At 41.2% G+C, this 24,000-nt stretch overlaps 3 protein-coding genes across 23 annotated transcripts in view; 1 reads left to right on the top strand and 2 right to left on the bottom strand.

Moving 5' to 3' along the window:
* Positions 1–24,000, top strand: part of LOC135089556 (histone-lysine N-methyltransferase SETMAR-like) — a 53,970-nt gene that overhangs the window by 9,139 nt on the left and 20,831 nt on the right. The window contains exons 3-7 of one of the 13 annotated variants that reach the window (XM_063985263.1): positions 1,873–2,037; positions 2,471–2,614; positions 12,389–12,591; positions 20,239–20,323; positions 21,454–21,489. The gene's annotated coding sequence lies outside the window, so the exon portion shown is untranslated. Of the gene's footprint in view, positions 1–1,872; positions 2,038–2,470; positions 2,615–12,388; positions 12,592–18,677; positions 18,796–20,047; positions 20,117–20,238; positions 20,324–21,453; positions 21,490–24,000 lie in introns of those variants that run through there. The other 12 variants (XM_063985282.1, XM_063985318.1, XM_063985272.1 and 9 more) reach the window with 12 other exon arrangements.
* On the bottom strand, positions 3,604–10,569 carry LOC135089524 (mucin-2-like). Of its 4 annotated transcripts, none has more exons than XM_063985162.1 (9): positions 10,364–10,569; positions 8,357–9,684; positions 7,706–7,758; positions 7,470–7,561; positions 6,884–7,141; positions 6,588–6,740; positions 6,040–6,192; positions 5,285–5,458; positions 3,604–3,858 (listed from the first exon to the last, which is right to left on the bottom strand). In XM_063985162.1, the coding sequence occupies exons 1-9, from the start codon at positions 10,508–10,510 to the stop codon at positions 3,805–3,807; spliced, it is 2,412 nt and encodes an 803-aa protein (XP_063841232.1). In that variant the 5' UTR covers positions 10,511–10,569; the 3' UTR covers positions 3,604–3,804. The 4 variants fall into 4 exon arrangements, with proteins under 4 accessions (XP_063841232.1, XP_063841235.1, XP_063841248.1 ...); XM_063985165.1 differs by having other exon boundaries at positions 6,588–6,734; XM_063985178.1 differs by having other exon boundaries at positions 6,588–6,734; positions 6,920–7,141; positions 10,364–10,563.
* Positions 11,233–23,343, bottom strand: LOC135089544 (uncharacterized). Of its 6 annotated transcripts, none has more exons than XM_063985214.1 (5): positions 23,205–23,343; positions 12,799–14,282; positions 12,408–12,448; positions 12,100–12,179; positions 11,233–11,686 (listed from the first exon to the last, which is right to left on the bottom strand). In XM_063985214.1, exons 2-5 carry the CDS (start codon positions 14,247–14,249, stop codon positions 11,585–11,587), a joined length of 1,674 nt encoding a protein of 557 aa, XP_063841284.1. In that variant the 5' UTR covers positions 14,250–14,282; positions 23,205–23,343; the 3' UTR covers positions 11,233–11,584. The 6 variants fall into 6 exon arrangements, 4 of the variants coding, with proteins under 4 accessions (XP_063841284.1, XP_063841294.1, XP_063841273.1 ...); XM_063985224.1 differs by lacking the exon at positions 23,205–23,343 and adding an exon at positions 17,691–17,827; XM_063985203.1 differs by lacking the exon at positions 23,205–23,343 and adding an exon at positions 14,946–15,439.

Here is a 24,000-nt window from a genome sequence, read left to right as displayed (position 1 = left end):
AAAAAAATAAATAAATAAAATAAATAAGTAAATAAATGAATTAATGAATAAATAGGTAAATAAAAAAATAAAATGAAATAACATAATGATAGTAATAATAATAATGAATAATAATAATAATGATAATAAATAATAATAATAAATAAAAATAGATAAATCATATGTGAGAGTAAAATAGTACTAACACAGGCCACACCACAATAATCATACTTAAATACATAGATTTTTGTTATTGCACTTTACTTTATCATTATATATTTTGCAGTAATTTTGATTAGCATCACTTATAGAAATGGATGTGAGACTGTCATGTGTATTAGACTATTAGTGCTGCTTGATATGCACACCTCATGTTTCCACCATGTGCTTGCCAAGGAAGGAGCAGATCAAGTTACATCTTTTTCAGAGGAAGAACTTATTGTGTGGTAATTTTCATTAAAGATAGGGATAACATTACAAGATAATTACAGATTAGCAGGTTAGGTGTCTCAGAACATTTAAATTATGGTTAAACATTTAATTATGGGCACACCAGAGACATCATTTAGGATGACTGAACAATTTCATTGCTAGTGTATGGTATTAAGCTGTGGTTGTGGATTTATTATTATCTGTGGTGCTCTTACAATATTGTCTTTACTCCAGTTCAGCTGATCAGATAAAGTACAAAATGGTGGGCAATGTGCAAATTATAAAAAAAAAGAAAGGCTAACAATGACTGTACTACAATGGAGTTAATATATGTGTGTGTGTGTTTAAATACTGATCTGTTTCCATGTGTTTAAATGAAATGGGACTATATCCATATAAATATATTATACCTCCACTGAAATTAGGTATCAAGGCTAGAAAGTGATGAGTTGCACTGTTGCACTAACAAAGATTAACAATGGTGTTATAGCTGATTGGGCCAAGAGAAGAAAATTTACTTATTTATTTTATTTTATTTATTTTTATATGAGTTATCCCAGCCAAGGGCAATAAAAAACATTAAAAGATAAAGGACAGACCAAGGATGTTCATTGTAGAAGATGGAGATAGTTGCATGTCATTGAAGAGGATTATCTGCAAGACTGTGTCAAATTGATGGATGGAGGAATTGAGTTTTTGAGACATTGAACAACACCTAAGTTTATTTTGCCCCAATCATAAAATTCAGAAATATAAGAAGTCAGTTGTTCTGTGGCTTTTCTGCATGAATTGTTTTATTCCTGAGGGGTTGGACATCTAGAAAAAAAGATGTGGAAAAGTATAGAGTGGTATCATCATTGTGGGAGTGGACAGGATAATAAATTTGATTGAAGATCATTGATGAATAATAGAAAGAGTGATAGGACAGAATTCTAAGGAACACCAAAATTGCTAGATTTAGGAGAACATTAATCATCTACCACAGCAGCAATAGAACAGTCAAAAAAAGGAAACAAGATGAAATTACAGAGAGAAGCATAGAAGATGTATGAGGTAGTTTGGAAATTAAAGTTTTGCATGTAATGGATACAGGGTGTTTCATAAATATGTATAGAGTAACATGTATGAACTGAGTGAGGAATGGGGAGGTGTGAAGTAGGACTAGTTTTTAAAGAGAGTTTGCTGATTGAGCAATGCAGTGAGTGTAATGATTGGTGAAGAAGATAACTGACCTGGATGTCAGTGGAATAAGGCTAAAAGAGAAATTCACAAATGGAATGGATGAACAAACAGAAGAGTGTTGGATGCAAGAGGGATATCAGTGGAGCATGGAAGAGTGGTTGGACTTGATTGGCCAACTGAGAATGTCAGTGGAAATTAGATATGCCAAGTTTTGATAAATAATTCCTTGAAGGAAGTTGTGAAAATAATCTAAGGTTCATTAAAAAATATTTCCAACAGGAAGAGGAAAAAACAAGGATTTTGGTGTGATGTTCAGTGTCCAACATTATCAACGTTGATATCCATTGGTATGTGGACAGCTACATTAACCAAGTTGGAATTACAGCCAGAGGCAACAGTCAACAAGCAAAAAATAGCACTGTACTTTGTCTTGGATCATGAAATGTAAGTCTTCAAGACTGCTGAGGACTAGTTTATGACAGTGGTACCTGATTCTGGTTCTGTATTCAGGTGTGCAAAGTTGCCATTATTCATGATTTTCTTTTTAAAATCTTTTAAAATCCAAGTTGGATTCCCATATGTTGTTTAGTGCCTTGAAATTCAATTTCTTCACCTGTGTACCCAGCTTGATCTTTCAGAAAACTTCCTTTTTCTTCACTGGCACCTTACTTTCTCCTTCCTCTACCTTGGAGGCAGGTAGTAATTTGTATTGCTTTTCACTTTTCACTATGTAAATTTGTTGAAATATTTTGTGATGCATTGCAAAAGCTAGCCATAGTGACACAGGTCTTGTGCATGTTGTCTGTCTTACCATGATTCTGTCTCTTTCAAAGATTTGGATAGGTTCATGTTTCCATTTTTTTCTTCTTGTGAACAGTGTGCCAAAGATGTCCTAGACAAGTGACAGTTTGTACAACTGTGGAGTGAGCAAAGAGGGTTACCAGCTGATCAAGGACACTAACCAGAGTTAGCATGAGCTGGCTGCTATTATGACAGAAGTGCTGCTAGTGGCATTCAATAGGTATGCGTTTGTGTGTGTTGTATGTGCATTTTGTATTTATGTTGAGATATATGTAATAATAGTTGTAATAGCAGCAACAACAGTTAGAATTGTTATATATAGTAATAGTAGTAGTAGAACTAGTACTGTGGTGAAGGTGGTACTGTACTTGCCATTTGTTAAAGCTGTATGAATCCCCCATTTAGGGAGAAGCGACTCTCAGCCTGCCAACTCTTTGATGGTTAATGGTTGACAGTTCAAGGCAATAATGAAGAAATAGGAGCAACTTCATATATATATATATATATATATATATATATATATATATATATATATATATATATATATATATATATATATATATACATTGCCCAAGTTGTGTTTTGATGTTCAGACCTTATCTTGAATGACTGCTCTGGCACTGGGGGGAAAAAAAAAGAAAAAAAAATCCATGCACTACATTTACCTTGCACATTGAAGGTTAAATTTGTTTTGTTCTTGCATGCTCTGTGTGTTGGGTGGGTCATTAATGCCAAGTCTTCCAATCCATTTTCCCATAGCCATTGTATGAGACCTCATGTGAGTGTTGAAGTGTTTGACCTCAGTAGTTCAGTCATCACCATATTCTGCAACTGGTGTCAGAAATGGTTTGGAATGAAGAGTTCTGGGGAAAATGTATTGGAGGATGTGGGCCCATTTTATGGCCATTCAAGACACCATATTTCACACCTTTGGATCACATCATATCAGTGGTTGTTGTCAGCTAATACAATATTAGATAGATTAAAGAACAACATTGCATTGAGATTTGTAAATATCTTGGTAAATGTCAGTGCTTTGGAATGTTTAATATTTAAGCACCAGTGAGGAAGTGTCAGTGGCAACCAGTTCAAACACAAGGTAATCTGGGTCTCTCTCTCTCTCTCTCTCTCTCTCTCTCTCTCTCTCTCTCTCTCTCTCTCTCTCTCTCTCTCTCTCTCTCTCTCTATGTATATATATATACATATATATATATATTTAGGATTTATTTTCCTTATCTTAAGAACTGGTTACGTATCTAGTTCATACAAAGAAGCTCCCCCACTGCTCCACATCCTTTGAAACACACATTGTATGTTGGGAGCAGATGTGGCTCGAAAACCTTGGCAGTGATGTGCTATGAGGCGACTGTCAAAGTTGTCCCGCCGTCCAGTAGGTAGGCCGCAGGGCATCTATTTGACTGAGATGATGGCTGGGATGGGCATAGTGTCTCTCTCCACTAAGGTCTGCAAGAGAGGATTGGAATGAGAACCTTTAGGGTTTCGTATTTTTAGACAAAGTATCAGAATTTGTTACACACACACACACACACACACACACACACACACACACACACACACACACACACACACACACTGGTTTGCTTTGTTTCACATAGCGGTAATAACGTTTGGTTGACTCAATTCATCGAGTCATGTTCAAAGCGCTAATCTCATTATGTTTGGATCTGAGTTCTCTGTTTTGCATTCCTTGGAGCGGCAAGAGCTCTCTGGCGGCTGTGTGGCGGCTGTGAGAGAGGAAAGGCGCATCGTGGCAGTAAGAGTTGGTACTTCATTTGCTGTTTTACCCTGATAAAGCCTAACTTGACTTCTTCAGCCATTATAGAAAAAAAAAAAAAAAAAAATGTAATTAATGAGGGAATGAAGTGATTACTGTAAAAATTTCACCGTTGCTCACTTTTTTTTTTTTTTTATGTAGGAGGGACATTGGCCAAGGTAATAAAAAAAAAAAAAAAATGCCCACTGAAATGCCAGTCCCATAAAAGGGTCAAAGCAGTAGCCAAAAACTGATGGATAAGTGTCTTGAAACCCCTCTTGAAGGAATTCAAGTCATAGGAAGGTAGAAATACAGAAGCAGACAGGGAGTTCAGAGTTTACCAGAGAAAGGGATGAATGATTGAGAATACTGGTTAACTCTTGCATTAGAGAGGTGGACAGAATAGGGGTGAGAGAAAGGTCTTGTGCAGCGAGGCCGCAGGAGGAGGGGAGGCATGCCGTTAACAAGATCAGAAGAGAAGTTAGCATGAAAATAGTGGTAGAAGACAGCTAGAGATGCAACATTGCAGTGGTGAGAGAGAGGCTGAAGACAGTCAGTTAGAGGAGAGGAGTTGATGAGATGAAAAGCTTTTGATTCCACCCTGTCTAGAAGAGCAGTATGAGTGGAACCCCCCCAGACGTGTGAAGCATACTCCATACATGGACGGATAAGGCCCTTGTACAGAGTTAGCAGCCGGGGGGGGGGGGGTGAGAAAAACTGGCGGAGACGTCTCAGAACACGTAACTTCATAGAAGCTGTTTTAGCTAGAGATGAGATGTGAAGTTTCTAGTTCAGATTATAAGTAAAGGACAGACCGATGTTCAGTGTAGAAGAGGGGGACAATTGAGTGTCATTGAAGAAGGGATAGTTGTCTGGAAGGTTGTGTCGAGTTGATAGATGGAGGAATTGAGTTTTTGAGGCATTGAACAAAACCAAGTTTACTCTGCCCCAATGTAACGTTATCGTTTTCAATTTTTTTTTTAGGTACTGTAAGGAACTAAAAAGAAAATTTAATTTTAAAGGGATATTTTGTTGTTTAAACAAGGGGGAAAAAAATGTAGTTTTCCACTCAAGGTGAAATTTGGACGGAAACAAGTGTTTGTGATCGGTGCTCACCCCGTTGACGGCGAGGACAGCAGCGACAGGCCGCGCCGCGGTCATCTGACGCGTCCTGGCAGCTTGCAACAGACGAGCGTGACGCAGGAGGGCGTCCCGCAGCATGCCTCGTCCCTTACCATGGTCCACGCAAAGCTGTAGGCTCGTCCAGCTCACACGGTGGTCACGTCCACACTGAAATGAGAAACTTGTGTACAGTACTTTGGTTTGTTCATGCGCGGCAAAGTTTATTGTTGCCTGTGCCATCCAAAGAACACCGCGTAACTTGACGAATTCACCAACCACCTCCCGGCACTTATTTGTAACCATCTTGATTAAAGGCTGTCATTACTTTCACCATCTCCCGGCACTTGTTTGTGACCATCTCGATTAAAGGCTGTCTTTACTCTCACCACCTCCTGGCACTTGCTTGTGACCATCTTGATTAAAGGCTGTCATTACTCTCACCAAATTCATTTCATCATAATGATTGTGAAATACCATTCGAAATAGTTTCTCTTAAAATAAATTGATAAATAAGAATAACAGTTGCCGTAGAGTTGATATTGTTCCGAATATCATTAATATAATATTAACATAATCCATAGAAATGTGTGCATTTTTTTTTTTTTTTTAATACAGGCATAATTTTCAATGATGAGAGTTGGTGGAGAGCTGAAAGTATCCGCCTGGGTTACAATTTATTGCCTGATGAATACTGGAGTATGACCAGAGTCCTGCCACATTCAAAACGTGTAAGACGAGAGGTCTGGCACCTTTCTGACTGAAGAGAGGAAGGAGTCGAGCCGGGCCATGGGTGGAGGCGGGGCTGCCAGAACACAGCCCACCAAGTGTACGGCTGCCTTCTGCTCTGGGGCTGCCTGCGTCGCGCACTGCACCACTTCCCACACTGTCCTCCTCTCGTCCGCCTGCAGAAGAACGCACTCGGTAAATCATAGGTAGAGCAGCAAGGCTGCCGTGTATTTCAATGCTACACGCATCAGTATTCCCGTGCATCTTCCTTCATTACTAAGTCCCAGCTTTCTTCGTTACTCGAAACAACAGCCCAAGATATTTAGATGAATTCTTACAAAGATTAAAGATGATTTAAAAGACCAAGTCTCACAACATGATAACCTTGGAATCCTCCTGACGCGCCTCTCTCCACATAAACTAAACACCAGTTGTGGTTTCCCGGAATATCTCAACTCGGCCGTGAACCAGAGAGTACTACTAGCAAAGAACATTGGTGAAGGCAGAGCGTTGGCAGAGGTGGGTTGCTGACGTCTTCTCGAGGGTGTCAACTGCAGGGGTGCTTACTGACCAGCGGGTGGAGGGGCAGGAACAGGATGGGAAGGCTGGGCTGCTGCAGACGTATGAGAAGCTGCTGGAGGTGTTGGCCGCTGCCTGGCCGACCCTCGTCCACCATCACGGCGAGGCGCGCCTCTTCGCCGTGGCGTCCTGTGGTCATCTGTGGCTAACGCAACATTAACTTTTTATTGCCGTCTCTTAATTGTGCAACGATGTTTCCTGTGTTGAATTAAAGTAAGACAATAAAGATCATTACTCATAGATGAATTAATGGTATACTATTAACATTTTAAATGGAGCACTTCCTGCCTGCATCACCGTGAAGGTGGGAGTATGCCTGCTTGCCTGGGTCTCACTGGCTGCGAGTGTCTCTGGCACAACTGTAGGCTCTTCCTCCTGCAGGGAACGCTCCAATCTCGTTTCGTCCTTGTGACGGTGCGAGAGGCCCGTCGTGGGCGTGGTAGTGGAAGCGAGCTGCATTAGGCGGCGACACTTGTACTCTTGAAGGCAGTGGTCGTAGCAACACCCGTGGTCGTCCGGACACTGGTAGTCAAACATACAGTCACGCTGCACAGTGAGAAAGAAATAAAGGTCTTGTATTGCATAAAACTTACGGTGTGTGTGTGTGTGCAGTGCACCCAGCTTCTCGTCTCAGTGTCATTGTGAAGTGAGCAGCGCCGTGGCGGCCAGACATGTCCTCCTGCAAAGTGCGCATTGTATGGGGGGAGTTAGTGACGCCTCGCTAAGGGCCTCGGTGATGTGCAAGGCGCGGCTCGTGATAAACTTTAGGTAGCCACTCATCTGTGACTGATTAGTTAACTGAAGAAAGGTGCTGTGCCCCTCTTGGTGACTGGGCCTGACCAGTGAAAGGGTAACTACTGTGTTAGCCACTCACTTGAGTCGTGTGGTTGGCGGGCAGTGTGCAGGGATATATCTGAGGTGGACACGTGCCCAGCGACGCTAGAGTGGTGGGGGGCTGCGTGGTAGCTGCCAGAAGAAACACTTGTAAGCTTTCGACAACTTAAGGTTTTGTCATGAGAAGCATTTGTGTGTTTTTGTCTCAACTTTATGCAACCTACATGAACTTTACTTGTGTTTGTTGCCTAAATTACTGGATCAAGAACAACTTACTTGTGTCGCAGCAGTAATGCATTTTGTGCTCGTCGACGCAGACTCTGTTGCACCTGAGAGAGAGAGAGAGAGAGAGAGAGAGAGAGAGAGAGAGAGAGAGAGAGAGAGAGAGGATGGGGGTGGGGAGAGATGAATGTCAAGACACAATATTGACCTAGAACATAATGAATGTGAATAATGCACCAATACAGCTACGATTTGCAATCCAAGTATTTTAATGCAAGTATTTTAATCCAAGTATTTTAATGATGAAAACTAGTTTGATAAAATTTACAAAATGTATGAAAAGTAAATAAATTAATAAATATTGAACACATCACCCATAACACACACACACACACACACACACACACACACACACACACACACACACACACAGGCTGAAGGGAGCGAGGGAGGGAGGGTGGAAAAATGACCATCTTTACCTCGAAATATGAATTCGGTGGTGCTGTGGGGAGATACTTTATGTTGCACTATTGACGTGTGGGATCTTGCAGGGAATGACTTCATCCATTCAAGAAGTTGTGCATTAACATTGACGATTTCTACTGCATTTTAATTCTAAGCTCTTGACTCCATGCATTTCTTGGTCATTCACCTACAGCCGCTGCCTTTCTCCCTCCTTCCATCCTCTCCCCCCATCCCACTTACCCTCTCTTCCTGTAGGAATCTGTCACTGTTGGAAAGGTAGGATAAGAGGTCACTGTCGGCATCACGGGTGTGTAGGTCGGCCACCTGGTGGGTATAGCTGTTCTCGTGGGCATGATAGGGATGTAAGTAGGCCTGGGTGTCCTCGTGGGCATGATGGGTGTGTAGGTCGGCCACCTGGTGGGTATGGGTGTCCTCGTGGGCAGGATGGGTGTGTAGGGCGGTCTCGTGGGTATAGGTGTTCTCGTGGGCATGATGGGTGTGTAAGGCGGTCTCGTGGGTATAGGTGTCCACGTGGGCATGATGGGTGTGTAGGGCGGCCTCTCGGGTATCGGTGTCCTCGTGGGCATGATGGGTGTGTAGGGCGGTCTGGTGGGTCTAGGCGTTCTCGTGGGCATTATGGGTATATAAGTTGGCCTTGTGGTGGGTCTGGGTGGTCTCGTGGGCATGATGGGTCTGTAAGTTGGCCTTGTGGTGGGTCTGGGTGGTCTCGTGGGCATTATAGGTATATAAGTTGGCCTCGTGGTGGGTCTGGGTGGTCTCGTGGGCATGATGGGTCTGTAAGTTGGCCTTGTGGTGGGTCTGGGTGGTCTCGTGGGCATTATGGGTATATAAGTTGGCCTCGTGGTGGGTCTGGGTGGTCTCGTGGGCATTATGGGTATATAAGTTGGCCAAGTGGTGGGTCTGGGCGGTCTCGTGGGCATTATGGGTATATAAGTTGGCCTCGTGGTGGGTCTGGGTGGTCTCGTGGGCATGATGGGTCTATAAGTTGGCCTCGTGGTGGGTCTGGGCGGTCTCGTGGGCATTATGGGTCTGTAAGTTGGCCTCGTGGTGGGTCTGGGTGGTCTCGTGGGCATTATGGGTCTATAAGTTGGCCTCGTGGATGGTACGGGCGGTCTCGTGGGCATTATGGGTCTATAAGTTGGCCTCGTGGGGGGTCTTGGCGGTCTCGTGGGCATTATGGGTGTGTAGGGTGGCCTCGTGGGGGGTCTGGGCGGTCTCGTGGGCATGATGGGGATGTAGGTAGGCATGGGTGTGTAGGGCGGCCTGGTGATGGGCGGAAGAGTGGGGTAGTAAGTGGGCCAGGTGGTGGGCTTCGTGGTAGTGGGTACAGATGATGTTGGCCATGATGGCCAACAGGGGTTGTAACAGGGGTCAAAGTAATAGTTGTTGCACCAAGGCCACGAGTTGTAACCTCCATGATGGCCGCCATGATGGCCGAAGCATCTTCTCGTTCGGTTATTGTGGTCGTCGGTGATCCTAAGAGCAGTGGAGTTGTGGACGGGCGAGGCGGCAGTCCACGGCACCAACACCAGGGCCAGACACAGCACCTGAGGGGGACAACCAGCTATGAAAGGAAGTAATAGATTTATTGGATAGTTTCATGGTGGCTGTGGCCTTCCTTCACATCCTCCTTCTCCAGGCAACGACCTGGACATGTGGAATGTGTGGGTTGTTGAATGATAACATTTCTCGTCTGTTACACGTTAGCTTCCAGTTGTGGATTCCTTTATTTTTTTATGATTATCTTCGCGGATGCATAATTCCTAATATATTTTGGGTTATTTCATAACTGATATGTTCGTTTTAAGGAAATCAAAGCCAAGCGTCTCAGCAGTTTGCCACTTGCATTTCTTCCGACTCCCTGAGCACCACCGCGACTCACCCTTACCGTCTTGGGCCATGATGTGAAACCTTCTTGATCTGCAGCAGGTGTTGCATCGTTGCTGAGGGACAGCGGGTTGGGAGCAGATGACCTGAATGTGTCACTCGTGCTGAGAGGGACACGGTATTTCACATCACGGTGGTGCAAGGAAGGCCTGCCTAGTGAGGCTTTGAACGTGCAATGTAACACTAGCTATGTTTGTCACTGGAATCCACTGGCTTCTCGCCGTGACAAGGTACGTACAGTGTTCCTCCAAAGCATCGATCACTGTGTACCCATAAATATAATAATGGAACCGCTGACAGACGAGCGTAATCTCAGAAAAGATGCTGTGTAATGCTTACGACGAAGGCCATGTCGAGGCGAGGCGCAGGAAGGAGTGTGTGCCTCTTCTTGCAGTCTGCTGCTGTTCTGTTAGACTGCTGATCTTCACTTACTGTGGTCTTCGCCTGCCCGCTGGCCCTGCCTGCGCATGCGTTAAAGTGACTCATGTTTTGAGAAACAAACTATGTTTTCCTGCTGGAGATCCGTGTGGGACGGTGTAGAAAGAGACGTGATGTGTTTACAGCTTGTGTAGCTATTGCCATTACGTTAAAACAGTCATGTAAGCAGTCGACTATAAGCAAACGCGTCAGGATGGAGGTTTGGTAGGATACTGAACTTGAGTGTCTTTGGTAACTTCTGTGTAGTGTACATAGAAAATACACACACACACACACACACACACACACGCATACTGAAATGTATATTTTTCCGGTCGGCCACTAGCGTGGCGCAGCTGCTCTGTGTTTATCCGTGTAAAGTTCCCACACCGGTGCCGGCGCCACCAGACCGCCTTTCTGCTCGAATGCCCTCCAGTTTGTTTACTAAAATTCACCGCAAACTACAACATGGGAAGTATTTTTCTCTCTCGCTCAGCATGCCTCTTCCCAAAACAAACGCTAAGTATACGAGTATGTGTACTGTACGCACTCAACCCTCACTCACACAGAAGGATGAGTGTCGCCGCGGGCATAACAAGCGGAACTGAATTTGTTGGTATACTTCGGTGGTCTCATGTTACTCCTTGGAAGAAAGAGAGAGAGAGAGAGAGAGAGAGAGAGAGAGAGAGAGAGAGAGAGAGAGAGAGAGAGAGAGAGAGAGAGAGAGAGAGAGAGAGCACGTAAGTCTGGACTTGGATTAAATGGAGGTATACAGTATAAAAAAAAAAATAACATTTTGCTTCAATTTATTAAAATTAGGAAAATAATTATACTCGTACATTCGTAGAGTAAACAGTCATGTTCACCACACATCCCTAGGAACAAATGGGCGGCGCTTCCCGCCCTTTACACACTGCCTTAACTCATTGACAACGTGGTGTGCGTATCGCTTACAAGAGGTGAATATCCTGTATGGGCTCATTCCAAATAGTATGTCATTATTAGGACAGTTTTTAGTACAGTATGCTCTTCTTTCTGAGTTTAGAAGTTACTTACGTGTGTGTGTGTTTCCTTCATCCGTTAAGCCAAAATATTAATGAAAGGAGAAGCCTGACAGATGCTTGCGGGTCGGATCAGCAAGTATTACAGATAAGGGACATAGACGGCGGTGCATGTGTAGCTGCCGGTGCAGGGGTCCGGGCAGCACTTGTGGGAGGCGCGGCACTGGCCGTCCATCAGACACAGCTGGTGGTGGGCGAGGAGAGAAGGATGAAAGGAAAGGAAAAAGAAGGTGGTTGTTAATGGTTCCCGTGTAAACATCTCGAGAAACTGGTGTCAAATCCCTGGGACATAATTTTTAAGAGTAAGCAAATATTTGGTGATGATGGTGACGGTAGTGGTAGTAGTGGTGGTGATGATGGTAATGATGGTATGGTTGTATTGGTGGTTGTTGAGGTGGTGATAATGTGGTGGTAGTAGTGATAATAGTGTGGTGGTGATGGTGGTGTGGTAAACAAGCGCCGGAATTTGGTGGTTGGAAGGAACCTGATAGGAGTGGGAACAGAGGCGGGAACAGAGAGAAGCTTGTTTCCAGCTGAGAGGAAGTAGAAATAAATAATAAATAATGACATTTTTTTTTTATCTCCACAAATACACACCTTCGAGGGTGGAGGACCCGGGCGGCGGAGATCATCGGGAAGCTGTTCTAGGCAGGGGCCAGACCGGGAGGGACATCTGCCTTAAAAAGAAAAAAAAATAAATAAATGAAAAAAAAAAAAATAGATGCATGAATATTAAACAAATCAATAAATATATAAATAAATACAATAATGATAATATACATACATGCATCACCTTCACTGGTTAAGCATTACCAGCTGGTCTGTATTTTCATCATGAAGTGTTTGCTCTGCAGTTGTGACATCTCAAAATATGATTCCTCTACAGTATATCTCCGTAGCCTCACCTGTACGACGTCCCTTCTTGGTCAGACATGGCGTGCTGCACCTGCAAAGGAGAATGAAGAGACATGGTAAATTTTATTTGTGCTAGTACTGCACAGGGCAGTTTGCTGTGGCCGGATCAGTTGTCAGGAAGAATGAAGACATCAGTAGTCAGCATGGATCGCAAGACAAGACCTGCAACCAATAGTAGGTGAACTTTGGTGTTTACTTGTAAAATGTGTGCGCGAGCATGATGCATGCATCTCGCACTGCTTCCTTCCTTATTAGCGCTGCTTTGTGCTGATGCTCACTATCCAATCCTTACTTTATAATCATTATTGAGTAAAATTTTAACAGATTTATCAAATCTGCCAAATAACATATTTTTCTTATTAAGGAAATGGTAAAACTCACTGTGAATAAGATGTTGAAATTGGTGGTCCGCGGGGAAAGGACGGCCCGCCTGTCGCTTCTCCGGTATTCGTCGTAGCACTTCTCTTGGGCCGCAGTGGCGTGGCGGGGGTGGTGTTGGGTGGCCTTGGCGTTCGTTGCAAGGTTGCAGCAGAGGTCGTCGTTTCGTCCTTTGTCGGTTGCAGGGGTTTCTTGGAATGCCTTTCTGGAGGTGCAGGTGCAAGTCGTGGTTTGATGGTATTGCTTAGCCGCTTTGACGGAGGTGGAATACCTCGTGGCTTCCGTGTTGGCCAGACATGGAATGTGCCGTCTTTGCCTGCTGGCATTCTTGTTGGCCACGTTGGAGTAACAATGGTCAGTTTGCTCGATCTGGTTGGCCACGCTGTGGTTGTAATGAAGTTTTTACCTTGAGTTTGCTTTGGTGACTTCGTCGGCCATGATGGAGCAGTTGGGGACGCTTTCTCTGTCTTTTCAGTCGGCCATGATATGATCATTGTGTTAGGTGGTAGCTTCACTGTCGGCCACCTCGGGGAGATGGGAGGCGCCCTAGCTGAGGGAGGTGTGGGCCATTTAGGAATGATGGCTGCAGGATCATCAGTTGGTTTCAAGGAATCCACTGAGGGTTCCGTCGGCCACACCTGCTCTAATGGTGTTCTGGTGGTCGGGTGAGGGGTCTTGGAAACCTTTTCGGTGGGCCATACTGCTACTGAAGGTGGTCTGGTAGTGGCGGGTCGACCGGTGGGCCACACGGAGGGAGGAGTGCTCTTTCGAGATCTGCCAGTTGGCCATATCAAGGGCCCCGGACTGGGAGTGGTGGTGGTAGACGGGCTAGGTGTGGGTGTTGGGACTGTGAGAGGGAAGTGAGGATAGAAGGGATAGTGAGGGTAATAGAACTGCCATGGGTAAAGATATGGTGTGTGATGAGAGGACTGTGAAGTATTTGAATATGAATAATAGCGTGGCGCCACGTAGCCGAGGCCAGAGGGATAGCCATATGAAGAAGGATAAACCAGGAGTGAGGGATGCCCTGAGGATGAAGAATGATCTGAGAAAGAAGAATACGAGGGGGGTAAGGGGAAGCTGCGGGACGGGGGGTAATTGAAGGAAGAGGGATAAGTGACAGGGTTATTGGGAGCTATACGGTTACGGGGTAATGAGGGGTTGCTTGGGGGACGAGGGAAGCGTTGAGTTGGAGGTGTAGGACGGAGTGGTGGTAAGGGCCGGTTTGGGCGTGAGGTGAAGGTGGGGTTATCCTGGGGGCGTGTGTATCCTGGAGGCAGAGGTGTGGGACGGAGCGGAGGAGCGGGGTAGGAGAGAGGAGGTCGCTGAGAAGTCTGAGAGAGTGCTGGATAGTTTAGGGGCGGAGGAAAGGTGACCCACGGGTAACGGAGATGACCTTGGGTGTCGTCATTTCGTGTGTAGGCCGGCTTTACCAGCAGAAACAGCAGCAGCATCAAGATTACCGCCGTCCACAGTGCGCTAGGCCTCTGAAATTAATGTAAACAGTGAAGAGAAAATGTTTCAGATGCAAGAAATCTTTAGTTATGTTTGCCTTAAGAAAATAATAATTAAAAAAAAAAGTTTACTGCTGTAAGTGTGGTGCACTTTTATTCCAACGGAAAATGATTATTGCTAGCGTGGGAAGTCTATAAATAAGGATGAAGTAAATATTCCTTTTCCCGTCCAGTCCTGTTGTTTTAGTGACGTGGGTGGAACTTATCATCTCTCAGCACTTCAAGAATCACTGCCATCACAGGAACTTGCACTATACCACTATCGTTATTACAGTCACAACAGTTACGTACCATACCACTGTCGTTATCACAGTCACAACAGTTACTACCACTGCCATCACCATCACCTTTGTTGTAGGTCATCATTCACACCGCCATCATCATCGTTGTAATTACTGCCTTCATTTACTACCATCACTTAGAGAAAGAAAAATAAATTAATAAAAAAAAGAAAAAAAAAGACCGCCATACGACAACTCAGCCAACAAGAACACTCGGCTCGGCGACCATGATATCCACACAAGAAAATAAATATGATAATCACACACTTGTAAAATTTTGCAAGACGTTGCTTGGTGTTTATTTCGACAACCCGAGAGGCTGCATCCTCCAGCGTGTGAGTGTCGACATACTCACGCCCACAAGCAGCATGCTGGGAAGGAGGGTGGGTCCGCCGGCCAGACGTCACTGTGGTTAGGATGGGTGCACTTCACGGCGGCTCAGGGAGCTGTGTCAGTGATTTCCTCTGCCTCAAATTACCGAGAGTAAATTTAATATTTTTTTTTCGTAGTTGAGAAGAGTTGAAGAATGAAAGGCCTCGGTAACTGTGACAGGCGCGGCGATGCCTCGTGGGCATATGGCCCTGCGACAGTGCTGCGCTGCTTTGTCATTCCCTAACATATCCGCGCAGGCGCGACGCCTTCCATTTAGCTGTGCGGCGCTCAACAGTCCCATAGAAGTGTGTGTGTGTGTGTGTGTGTGTGTGTGTGCCAAATTTAAGATATTTGGCTGGCTTTTTACTGCATCCTGTAGACCAGGGATTAAAGGCACAGATGTTTGTATGCATAATTATAAAGCAGTACAATAGCCCCCTTCCCCCCCCAAAAAAAAAGTGATTACCTTTGTTTCAATCCCTATTACACTAAATTAGTACTTTTCCTTGTATTTAGAATATATATATATATATATATATATATATATATATATATATATATATATATATATATATATATATATATATATATATATATATATATATATATATATATAAACGAGAACTTGCTATGATGGTTCTCCAGTACCACAGCGTGTATCATCTTTTCACTCTCCGGATATTTTTTCTTATACTTTCCATTTTTTCGCTTAAGGAATTCTTACCATTTTACAGGTGTAAATAGTTTTGCTACGCTCTCAAAGTTGCTTATAAACTGACGCGCGATAGTGAAAACAGAATGATCTTGTCACCTTCAGAGGCTCAAGCTGGTCAGTAGGCCTATGTCAAGGATATTAAGGATGGCTCTCTCTCTCTCTCTCTCTCTCTCTCTCTCTCTCTCTCTCTCTCTCTCTCTCGCTCTCTCTCGTTAGGTTAGATTACATTATGTTAAGTCAGGTTGGGTTTGTATTATATATATATATATATATATATATATATATATATATATATATATATATATATATATATATATATATATATATATATACTCGTATATATATATATATATATATATATATATATATATATATATATATATATATATATATATATATATATATATATATATATATATATATATATATATAGAGAGAGAGAGAGAGAGAGAGAGAGAGAGAGAGAGAGAGAGAGAGAGAGAGAGAGAGAGAGAGAGAGAGAGAGAGAAGAGAGAGAGAGAGAGAGAGAGAGAGAGAGAGAGAGAGAGAGAGAGAGAGAGAATTAATGAAAATAATGCAATAAATATAAAAATAGTAAAATAAAATAAAATAAAATAAACCTCGGAGCACAAAATGAGCGGCATATATATATATATATATATATATATATATATATATATATATATATATATATATATATATATATATATATATATATATATATATATATGTTTATTTGATTTAATTTTGTTTTTCATTTATATATTATTTTAATTCAATTCATATTTTTATTTTCAGTTTATTTAATTACTTTAATTTTATTTATGGTTTATTTTAATCCATTTATTCTTATTCTTTTTTAACTATTCATATATATATATATATATATATATATATATATATATATATATATATATATATATATATATATATATATATATAAAACTAAACAAAAATAATAAATAAAAATAAATAAAATATCGTATGTGATCCGCGAGGTGAGAAATGATTTTCAACTCGATACTATGATAGTTACACTTGGGGGGAACTACTGAACTGCTAATGCTGCTGTTTGGGCAAGGTTTGTCACTTTAATGCTGTTATTTTATTTTTTTTATTTATGTATTTGTGTATCTATTTATTGTTTGTTGCCTTGTGTGTTTTTGCGTGGGTGAGTGTGGTGTAGTGTATTATTTATTTATTTTTTTTTTATGGTATGGCTGTGTCATTGGTTGTCTTGTAGTTAGGTGTCATATGCAGTTCAACGTGGATATGTGTGGTATGACTGTGTGGGTTGTCGTGGGTGTCTTGTGATGCAAGTGACGTCTGGTGTGGCTGGGAGTGATATGGATTGTAAAGTGATCGGGTGTGGCATGGACTATTGTGTGGCATAATGTGGCTTTGTATCTATGGTGTGCCTGTGTGCTATGTGTGGTGTGGTGTGGTGTGGTGTGGTGTGGTTGCTTGTTATGTGTAGCGTGGTGTTGAGGATGAGATGTGAGTTGTATGTGGCGTGGTGTGTTGTTGGTTGTGGTGTGGCTGGGTGTAGCATGGCTTCGTGTGATGTGAGTGTGATATAGGTACTTGCGTGGCGAGTCGTGGAGCGTGGTGTGATGCAACTGTGGCGTGTGTGGGTGTGACGAGTTCTGCGGCTAGCTGTGACGTGTGGTGTGATGCGATGCAGCATTGTGTGGTGTGGCTGCATTTTTTTGTAATGATTAGTGTTGTGTTTATTAGGCAAGGCAGATTATATAATGTGTAAGATGAAATGAAACCAAATATTATACTTTTGGTAAAACAGGATGAACAGGAAAATAAGCTGTAAACCTCACTCTTGCCATTATGAAATTATAGAATAATTGATGGCCTTCGAAATCATAACCAAGTGCATAATTGGTTCACAAAATTGTTCATGTATAGAGTACGCTTCGCATGTATGGTGGTTCCCTCACACTGCTTTTCTGTACAGGGTGAATCAAAAGCATTTCGTTTTATCAACTCATCTCTTCTTACTGTCTTCAGCCTTTCATCGCCGCAATGTTGTATCTCTTGCCATCTTCCTTCAATATATCCACGCTAACTGCTCTTCTAAGTAACAATGGATCACTAAAAACAGCAGCGAAGGGGAAGTTTCCGCCGCATTTATCCGACAAGCTAAAAAAAAAAAAAAAAAAAAAAAAAAAAAAAAAAAAAAAAAAAAAAATATATATATATATATATATATATATATATATATATATATATATATATATATATATATATATATATATATATATATATATATATATATATATATATATATATATATATATATATATATATATAATATATATATAGTTATTAGGTAAATATCAATAAAAACAAAAGAGGACGGAAAGAATTTAAATGATCAAATATGTACTACACACACACACACACACACACACACACATTGTTCGTTGACCACCGCTCATAACTATAAAGTTCATGAAAATTATGAAAACAATGAAAGTTTCATTTAACTGTAATGATTAGTGCGTGCAATTCGGTAGTCGCCTGATTATTAATAACATAGAGATCAAAAGACGTATTTCAAACTAGGAAAAATAGTAAATTATTAACACTGAAATAAGCTTAGGTAACAACTCAACAAGTGCGAAAATTTCTCGAATAATAAAAATTATAGATACCTCATCAAACATGAGACTGGTAACATACACACAAACACACACACACACACACGAGACAGCAGTTGTTAGTCGTGTTTTTCTTGTCGCCGTGAGCCTTTGTATTTCACATTAGTTTTAAGAAGCGTATTATTAATTGTTATAATGAAGGCCTGAATGGAATAATACGAAAACTGAAACCCTCACATCCCTGTTTGACGAAAGGTGTTCCGAAGAAGGGCTTGCTTGTTTCGTCTTTGCGTGAACATTTTTTTTTTTCTTTTTAAACTTATGCCCTCGTTTTGGTTCACTTCATTGGTGCCGGTGATTAATGAAGCTTTCCCACCATTCAGAGTTCTGACCGGAGCTTCTCATAAGATGGTTTCGATTCTGCGTGGATCGAACCATTTTCATGCCTAATGTCACCTGCGCAGTTAATGTTTTCTGTGGTTGCCGGCCAGGGTTGATCAACGGTAAGTCAGGATGTATCGTTGCATTATCAGCGTGTCTATATTAATTTCATATGTTGGATCAGATGTTCATGAGTGTAACCATCTGATGCTGTGGTTTACTACTTGGAGTCATGTTTGTGTGTTACTTAGACACGACCGCGATTAAGAAGAGGGTTTATGGCAAACTGGGAGAGGATGCTTGTGTTTGTGGGTCTGACGTGAGAGGTGAAGTGTGGGTCTATATGCTGTCGAATGAAAGGCTTCCCCCCATATGCTGAGTGATCACGCAGGGTTAAGATGTTCCACCACGTTCTAGTGTGATTTTAAACAAACTATTGTATTGCGACGCAGGGAACGTGAGGTGTATGTCTACAATATATGTATGTATGTGCTAAATGCGACGGGTTATCACCACGACTATTTCGTAAAGCCACAGAGACGATTAACCGGGTTCTCAAGAGTGGTTCATTTGTTAATAATGTTGAATCTTATATCACGAAGTATAAAAGCACACTTAGACACCTGTTAATAATGTCGAAATCTTATACCACTAGAAGTGTAAAAAGCCCATGTAGCTTCAGTGAGACCTTTTTAAAAGCAGTGGTGCGGCGCAGAAATGTTTAACATGTGTAACCAAATTGAAAATTGAAATATGTAACCTGTTTCATTACTTGTTTGGGGAATGATTTGGGCCGGTGGAAAGTGAAGAATTGGATTGTTTTCCGGAGTTGGTTCCTTGAAAACGAGTCCTTGTTGCAGGGAGTGATTTAGTAGTCTCGATTTCCTACATTATAACAAATCATATAGGATGAAGTTCGTCATATAGTACACAGGTCATAAATACAGTAGCGTGTTGTAGATGAACCTGATGGTAATATTTTGGTATTGGCGCTTTGTTTTATACAATTTAGAGTTCGTAGATTATGCTTTAGGATATACAAATGTTATAGTTACTATACTTTATGCATTTCTCTCCAAAGGGGTGTATGGATTGAAGGAGCTCTATATTGGTAGTGCTAGACTCGTGGGAATAGGGGGAACGTTATATTTGAGGCTTGTGAGGTTTGATATTTAATATTAATGTGAGGAAATATTTTTTACTAGGTCTCAATGTTATCATACGCATTTACAGTAAAATCTTAGATTTTATTATGAGATAAATGGATAATACCATAAACATTTTAGAAAACTCTTCATAAAATCTTGGTGAAAATTCATAATTTGGTCTTCCAGTTGCTTTTCACACTCCATAGCCGTCTTATGCTGTAATCTGACAGGTGTGAACTGACAGTACATCCAGTGTACAGATTGAAGTCTCTGTCTCTCTTAAGGTATTTTCAAGGTGAATTCCCCATTTTTCTTTTGGCAATTTATTATTGACAGCACCATGTGGTGGTTTCTTGGGACAGTAAAAAGAATACTGATGGTTTACACTTTTAATTTACATGAAATCTAATATTTCAGATTTACCACAATTCAGGCATTTGACCTGCCCATGGACGTGATGACAAGTAGTGTTCAAGTGTGAATGGAGTTGTATACCCAAAAGGTAGGTAGAAAAGTAGTATGACACAGACTTAAGCTCATTTTCTAGAGCTGCCCTAACAGGATTGATGCACAAAACATCCATAGCCCCAAGTTAAATATTTATTAATTAATTTACACTGATTTGGTGTCGTAGTTCAGTTGTTAAGCTGTTTGAGCAGGATGGATGCACACAAAACCATAGCCCCAAGTCGAATATTTATTAACCATTTTACTCTAGGTGTAGTGCAAGTTGGGTTGGTAGTGAGTGGTAAAGTGACAGTTTCTGAATGGAGTCTGCAGAGTTCTAAAGCAAATGCTAATGAAGTATTAATGGACATGTGAATGCTTGGAATTATGAATGTAATAGTCACCAGTATTACTGATATTGTGTGCCTAGAAGTTAAAATAAACACAGAATGATAAGAATGATAAGTGTATTCAGGGGATTGTTGATAATGGTGAAATGTGTGGCAGTGTTCACTGATGCAGTAATTATATGGTTGGATGCATGAACTTTGTATGGAAAGTGGAATAGTGTCTGACCACTACCTAATGGAGGGAGGCACTGACTGTATTACATGTTGGGAAGGGAGTGGTACGCAGAAAAGATCAGGAAAATGACATGGAGGAATTATGATGTATAAAATATTTTGTGGAATGTGCTAGTGTATGGGAAATTGAGTGAAACGGGTTATGAATGAAGTGTGCAGGTGTGTGGATTGACTGATTGATTTTCCTATTGGGAAAAAGTGAGCACACGTGAGTGCATGCGCATTGCCTGCCTTTGTAAATGTAAGGATGATAATATGAATGAACTTGTTGCATTCACAGTGGAAATTTGTGTTTTAGGTAGTAGAGATAATTATGTTACAGTGGTACCTTGATATATATCCACTTTGGAATAAGTCCAGTTTGGTATACTACTCACTTGCTAGAACTTGTATAGGTCAAAATTAATCGCAACACCACGCACTACCTCTCTCAAGACAAAGTCACGACTGCCCATGCCATTCATTGAAAAACCTGTCCTCTAATTCTGTGAATTTTCACATGATTTTGTGTTTTTTGTGTAAATTTATTGTAAATTCATTAACCATGGATTCTAAGGAAGTTAATGACTTGTCCCCCTAACAGTAATATCTCCCTTTTCAGCATCATCCTAATAGTCACTGGACTCTTCTCAGCAAGGTAAAGTAACATTAAATTTTGATTTATTTCATGTAATTGCATTTATATTTACCACATTTGACAGCATATGAGATGCACCTGCACCTTTTTCCATAAAAAAATATAAAAATAAAATAAATAATATATATATATATATATATATATATATATATATATATATATATATATATATATATATATATATATATATATATATATATATATATATATATATATATATATATATATATATATATATATATATATATATATTGTGTGTGTGTGTGTGGGAATATAATTATGCAAAGATTGTATATGGAAAACTGTTGGATTATTGCTGAGCCCCTGTTTGACAGTTTTTGGAAGAAAAGAAAAAGTATGAAATTTGAGTGATAAATATTTGAGACCATACCATAGAGTGACTGTAAGCAAGACTGCATCAGGAAGGTGCTATAAGAAAAATGGTCAACCTAAACCAGAACCACCAGTCCTCAGCATAATGTCAAAACTTAAGAGTAATTATTACTGTGTAAATTATTTGGAATTTGGTCTGGCTTGACTTGGTTTAGGAGCTGACTTGCAAAAATTTTGCAGAAATTGTCTTTATGGACAAATGATTTCTTAATTGAATATACTGCCTTGCCAACTTCAGTGGTTTTTTGACTGGTGAGAATTTTATGGTACTCAAATTGAAAAGGTTGTACAAAAGTGGTGGTAACTGCTTGCACATTGTATGACTGATACATGAAAAAATAGGGATATATTAGAGGAGTAAGCTATGAATTAGAACTGGGAAGTGCAAAGACAAATTGTTTTTTTGAGTCAGCTGCTATAAAGTTGTGATGTCTTGGGTATAGATAATATAAGTGACTGGGCAATGGAAAGAATAAAGAGATAATTAGATGTAAGGGTCTGTGGAACAAGTATGAGAGGTTATGTGATGAGGATGAAGGGGAGCAGTTTGGAGGGCATGAATGAAGACTCAGCCTTCATAGAGTGTCACACACACACACACACACACACACACACACACACACACACACACACACACACACACACACACACACAGTATATATGCTTGCTTACTTGATACTATGAGAGAGAGAGAGAGAGAGAGAGAGAGTGTGTGTGTGTGTGTGTGTGTGTGTGTGTGTGTGTGTGTGTGTGTGTGTGTGTGTGTCATTTTAAGCTGGGTCATATGCCAGGCATATTCGAGTCTTGTGTTTGGCAGAAGCCTGTCACTACTCAGTGGTATCACATCACCCATAAGGCAAGGTGCTCTCTCTCTCTCTCTCTCTCTCTCTCTCTCTCTCTCTCTCTCTCTCTCTCTCTCTCTCTCTCTCTCTCTCATGATTTCAAGTAAGCAAGCATTACATTGTTTGTGGAATGTATGATATTTTTTTGTACTGAAAAATTATGAGCAGCCTTCTGGAACATATCTCGCTTGTAACTCGATAACTCGAACACCCTCTGTACTCTTCTTCTATAACATGATTCTAATTGCAAATATTTCATCGATACAATGTTTTCCTTTCTTAAATTTTCCTCGATTGTTAAACAGTTTTGTTTCAGCTTTGATCCCATACTTGCACTTGTGTTGATTAAAGAGCATGAAGGCAGATGGCGGGATGCTGACTGACAAGGACACACCCAGTATCAAAACATCTACAAAGCACACACAAAATACACATAGTCATTAATGATAGTCACACATCATCCACAGAATAATATGGTACCTCAACATTCTGTTTAATCTCCTCTAGTGGTAGCGGACCATGGAAGAGGAGCAGGTGGCACTCTTGGGTCCACCAGGTGAATAAAAGTTCTCCACAGTGGGGCACAGCAGACTAGAGGCTGCGCAGGCTTTGGGATGTCAGGCTGCTAAAAGTGCAGCACAAACAGGGGTAGTGGGTGACAAATGTTCTTGTGACCTGGAAAGGAAGTGGAAAGGGTAGAGTCAGAAATGGAACAAAATTGGTGCGAGTTAGATATAATCATGTTGATAAGGTTCATAAATGAAAAAGAGAAAGGAAGAAGAGGAATGAAAGAATAGTGTTTACTGAAAATAAGATATACAGTAAAATCCCTCTTATCCGGCATCAACGGGACCGCCGACATGCTGGATACTTGAATATTGCCGGATACTTGAATAGAAGTGAAATTATGTCCACAATCACCACCCTACACTCACGCATCTTACCATAACAAAGATCAGCTGATCTTAATCCGCAGCTGATCTGATCAGCTGCTTAAGTGTAAGCACAACATGCTTCCTCTTTTCTACAACTTTAGGCATGCTGAAGGCGTCAGGCGATAAACAGTGCACACGCGGGACTGAGTCACTGAGTAAACACAGTGCAGTGGGCCGTGGGTGGTGCGAAGCAGTGCGTTCTGGTGGCGAGGGGACAAAGTATGCCTCGCGCGGGAATTATAATCGATTTTATGAGTACACTGATTTTTTATTGATTTTAAGGCTCGGGGAAAAATGTGCCGGATACTTGAAGCTGCCGGATACTCGAATGCCGGATGAGA

The sequence above is a fragment of the Scylla paramamosain genome, chromosome 3 (assembly GCF_035594125.1).
Source record: "Scylla paramamosain isolate STU-SP2022 chromosome 3, ASM3559412v1, whole genome shotgun sequence".
Lineage (NCBI taxonomy): Eukaryota > Metazoa > Arthropoda > Malacostraca > Decapoda > Portunidae > Scylla > Scylla paramamosain.
The sequence above is the reverse complement of the archived record's forward strand: the minus strand, read 5'-3'. Positions and strand labels throughout refer to the sequence as shown.